The sequence below is a fragment of the Mandrillus leucophaeus genome, unplaced genomic scaffold, assembly GCF_000951045.1.
Source record: "Mandrillus leucophaeus isolate KB7577 unplaced genomic scaffold, Mleu.le_1.0 Scaffold619, whole genome shotgun sequence".
In the NCBI taxonomy this organism is placed as follows: domain Eukaryota; kingdom Metazoa; phylum Chordata; class Mammalia; order Primates; family Cercopithecidae; genus Mandrillus; species Mandrillus leucophaeus.
The window spans coordinates 1,031,116-1,035,896 of record NW_012106686.1 but is presented as its reverse complement, the minus strand read 5'-3'; the positions used below and the strand labels follow the sequence as shown (position 1 = coordinate 1,035,896).

Genomic DNA, 4,781 nt, shown 5'->3' with positions numbered 1-4,781 from the left:
CATGCATCAGTCAGATTTCTTTATTCTTGCAGGATCTCCAGCCTTATGTATGTACCTGATTACAGTGGCTCCTAACCATTTGTTCTTTAAACTATCAATGGTATTTAAAAGTAATCTTGGGTTGGTTTTAATGACAGGTTACATGTCCTTAAATTCTGGGGCATGCCTTGTTTTAAAACAGGTCATTTGAAATTCACATGAAATGCTTATAAGTGGAACATTGTTTTATCTCATCACCTCTATTAGATACCCAAGCTCCAGTGGTTCCATACTGGCGCCTGCCTGGTTTAGGCATTATTGTCTACCTGCTGAAACAGAGTGCGAATGATTTCTTCAGCTATTATGACAGTCATCGACAGAGTGTCAGCAAGCTACAGAATGTAGACCAGCTTCCCCCAGATGAGATAAAAGAGGTACGAATCTTATAATGAGCTGGGGGAACTTGAGAAATCATTGCTGTTACTAGGGCCAGGGTGCTGGTCTCAGACTGAGTAAAGACGGTGTATACATTATGACTGGAGGAATTGGAATGATTCTTCTGTGTGATTTGAAGAAGACTCTTTCGCCATAGCACCAGCCTTATAAGCATAGAAACTCTTGACTGAAAAACAGTGAAGTGTAGCACCTGTTCAAAAAAATAGAAAGGCAGCTGGCCTTTGAATGAAGAGTTTGGGGTCATTTATACTGTAAAATCTGTGCTGAGAAAGGCTTCTGTTGCAGATTTTTTTTTAAATAGAACTTAGGTAAATGTCTCTGTGCCGTCAGCATCTTCAATATCTGTTTAGCAAATTTTTCAAACAAAATTGGTAGCATGTGAGACTTGACTGCCTTCTCTCAGTGACCCAGAATCATTCCCTCTACTTACTGTATTAATAACTGAAGATGCTGAATGACCAGGATTGCTACTCAGTAGTTTGCTGCCTTTTCCATTTGGCACAGCTGAACGTAAGGCATCTGTTGGCCAGTTCCTCAGGCAGTGCTGAAGCTTCCTGGTGTCCTGTGGCCGCCTGGATGTTGAACCACTTTATCATTCCTGGTTTGCACCAAGCTTTCTAAAAACTTCCATGTTACTCTTTTGAGTAGTCCATGCCTACTCCCTCTTGCCACTCTTCTGGTAATCTCAGGGGACATTTATTGAGTGTCTACAACATGCCAGGCCCTGAACTACATGTTCTACCTAACACCTGGGCAGATATTGTTTTTATTCTCATTTCTCGTGAGGAAACTGAGGCACAGACTTGCATAACACACCCAAAGGCATGTAGCTGGCAGGAACAGGGTGAGGCAGGAGTCAATGACTGGGTTTAGGTAACCCCTGAAATTTTGGGTTTATGCCTGGCAGTCCTTCCTCTAACGTGTAGCTAATCAGTGATGCTTGTACTTGCAAGAGGAATTGCATCATTATCATGAAGTGTGTGGCCTTCCATCAGCCTCACTTCAGTACACCTTCCGTGGAACCCAGCATTGGAACATTAGCTGGAACCATTGTGCTCGTGTGTGTGCCACATTGAGAAGCGGTCATGGGAGCTTTGGTTGAGGGTCATATTTTAGTTACGCTCTAGGTGTCTACCTTGTATTTTTTGCAGGAGATACCTGACAACTGTTAGAAATTCTCCATGGGATTGTTATAGCTACTGCTTGAAACACCTATCGTTTTGTCTTGCTTTGTTTTAATGTGACAGGAAATTCAGGGTTTCATCAGCAACCCTGACTGTGTTTCAGGGACAGACTTTTTCAAAATGCAGCAGATAAATGTTCATTTGTGAATTTGCTTCTTTGGCTCTAATTTTTTAAAATTGCTAGCTTCTTAGATAAAAAAACTCTTATCTGCAAGGATGTTTAAATTCGAGTGTTTTCACAGCATTTACCACGGTGACCTGCTGATAGTAGTTTTTCATTAAAAATTTTGTTCCAGTTGATGTCATTCTAATAACCATGTTTGTTTCTTCTAGTTGTGTCAGTCTGTGATGCCTGCTGGTGTTGATAAAATCTCCACTGCCCAGAAATATGTTCTAGCAAGACGGCGCTTGGTGAAGGTGATCAACAATCGAGCTAAACTGCTTTCCCTTTGTTCTTGTATCCTTTATGAAATCATGCACTTGAGTGATGACCTTGAAATGTAGGAACTCTTCACTTATTCTCTCATTATTTGGGCACCAAAACCAGGTGGAAGGAGATATAAACTTAATTTTTTCCCAGTAAATGCCTAATGTATTTCCAAATTGTACTTTTTTGTTCTTATCTTTTAGAGTAGCTGGTAATACTGATAATATACATGGGCACTTTCTGTCAGGGAAGAAGGTAGGGACATGAGACTGCTGGCACAGGACCCCCACCTCCTTCCTCAGCGCACCTTGCTGCTTCCTCTTAAGGAGCCTTCAGTGGGACCCTGTCTGTCAGACTGAGGCTGTGGCTACCTCATTAAGTGAGTGCAGTCTCTCCTTTTTTCTCCTCCTCAGAAACTGGTTTGTAAAAAATATTTGATGAGATTATGTTCCTTTAATCTGAGCTCTGATATAGTTATCATAGAGACCTGCCTATTTATTCTTTGGCGCCATCTGGAGTACTACTTGTTACATTGCATGCCCACGGATTCTCAAGATTCCTTATTTGCCTCGAGAACCTTGTTTAAAAGCAGAAGACTGCAAGGTAAACTTTCTGCTAAAAATTAATGAGCCATAAATACCTATTTGTGCCTTGAAAAGCTAGTAACATTTTTATTTATTTATGTTTCCAGATTACTTAGAGTGAATTGGGTGAATCAAGAGCTGCTTAGTCACTAGACGTAGCTATTTCTTGCATTTTACTTTCTGTTCACGGGACATTGTACTGAACATAAGAATATTCTAGAGCCTGCTCATCAGCTGTTCCTCAGCTTCTTGCTGTGGTTAGGGACTGACCCAGCTCTAGAAGAATGGAGTAGGTCTGCTATTATGCTGATTCTTATTGCTAGAGTGGGTCTCTGTGACTGATGGGCATGTATTGGATCCCTTAGGTGGAAAGAAATAGAGAAGAGCTGAGAACCCTGGTCTGGACCAGTGAAATGCTTTCTAGGGGCTTCCATTTGCTAAAAGTTGAGAATTGAGTTCCCAATCTTGAGCCATGTTTTTCATGGTACTATTGTTATTGTTCATTGTCATCAGGTCCTCCACTGTATGGTAGATGTGTACTTGCACAGCCGGTATGACTCTGTTCTTTTATCTCTAGATTCCTTCGCCTCAGAAACCAATCTAGATTTTAGAAGTGGGCTGGCTATAGTGAGCCAACATGATTTAGACCAGGTAAAGTTCTATTCTTATATTCTTTTATTTTTCTTTATTAAAGTAAAAGGGCTAGATGTGATGGTGCACACCTGTAATCCCAGCATTTTGGGAGGCCAAGGTGGGAGGATTGCTTGAGCCCAGGAGTTCGAGACCAGCCTGGGCAACATAGTGAGACCCTGTCTCTTAAAAAAAAAAAAAAAATTGGCATACTGTGGTGGCATGCACCTATAGTCACAGCTACCTGGGAGGCTGAGGTGGGAGAATCACCTGAGCCTGGGAGATTGAGGCTGCAGTGAGCTGTGATCGCACCACTGCACTCCAGCCTGGGCACCAGAGCAAGATCTTGTCTCCAATAAATGAATGAAAGAGTGAAGCAAGACCTTGTCTCCAATAAATAAATAAATGAATGAATGTAAGTAAGTAAAAGGGAAAGCCTGGTATGTTCATAAGATGATGATTTTCAGGGTTGCTTGTAGAGACCTGGTTTGAACTCTAGCTTGACCGTTTTAATAGCTATGTGACTTTGAACAACTTACTTAACTTTTGAGCCTCAATTTCTTCATTTAAGAAATAGGAGGGATGATTCAACCTCAAAGGATTTTGTCAGAATTAAGTGAGGTTTCATGTATGTGAAGCTGCTAATGTTGTACCTAGAACATGGTAAGTGTTCCGTGATTGGTAGGCATTAAGATCTGGAAACTCCTGATATCTTTTGATTAGCTTTGTAGAACTTTTTAGGCACAAAGTATCACTCAGCACTTACTTTTCAGGAAATCATTTAATGGTGAGATTGAGAGCAGCCAATACAAATCGCGCTGTAGTAGACCATAGTACACAACACTGTGCTCTTACTAACCTGTTGATCAGTAGTGTTGGAATGAATGAAGAGCATGCCAAAAACAATTACAATGAAAACCTCGTATTAAACTAATAGCAAAGTTATGTTTCTAACAAAGCAGTATCAGGGTGTGTGATGTTAGGGAAAATGAATTACAGCTAGATCCTCTACTAGCCATCTGCATGTCCTTAGCCGTGATTTGATAAAGCCTCTGCTCCTCCCTAATCCTTCTTTTTGCTATTTTTCTTAAAACAAGGTTGGGAATGAAAGGTGCAGTTACAGCAACCTCCAAAGCACACCTTGCTAGATGTCATGGATACCACGCTCCCATCCTAATCGGACTACATTCGCTCTTTAGTGAATAATAGGAAATAAAAGGAATTTTGTGGCTAGGCTTGTTTAGGAGAACTAGTGTTAATTGAGGCCATGTGCAAAATCAGCCAAAGATATTCAGAGGTTTGTTGTTTGTTTTGTCTAAGAGACAAGGTCTTACTCCGTTACCAGGTGCTCTCCCGTGCAGTGGTGTGACCACAGTTCACTGCAGCCTCAACCCCCTGGGCTCAAGTGATTCTCCTGCCTCATCATCCTGAGTAGCTAGGACAACAAAAATAAATATATTTTGAAGTAATAACTGTTACTATTTCATTTAGACTGCTTTGTAAAAAAGCTAGAAAAAAAAA

The 4,781-nt window shown here is 40.9% G+C and overlaps 1 protein-coding gene across 1 annotated transcript in view; it reads left to right on the top strand.

The window, feature by feature from the left end:
* NUP205 (nucleoporin 205kDa) overlaps positions 1-4,781 on the top strand; it is a 92,807-nt gene that overhangs the window by 87,016 nt on the left and 1,010 nt on the right. The window contains exons 40-42 of the mRNA XM_012000119.1: positions 1,953-2,076; positions 2,521-2,649; positions 3,208-3,281. Of these exons, the coding sequence (XP_011855509.1) occupies positions 1,953-2,076; positions 2,521-2,649; positions 3,208-3,281 (327 nt within the window). The remainder of the gene's footprint in view (positions 1-1,952; positions 2,077-2,520; positions 2,650-3,207; positions 3,282-4,781) is intronic.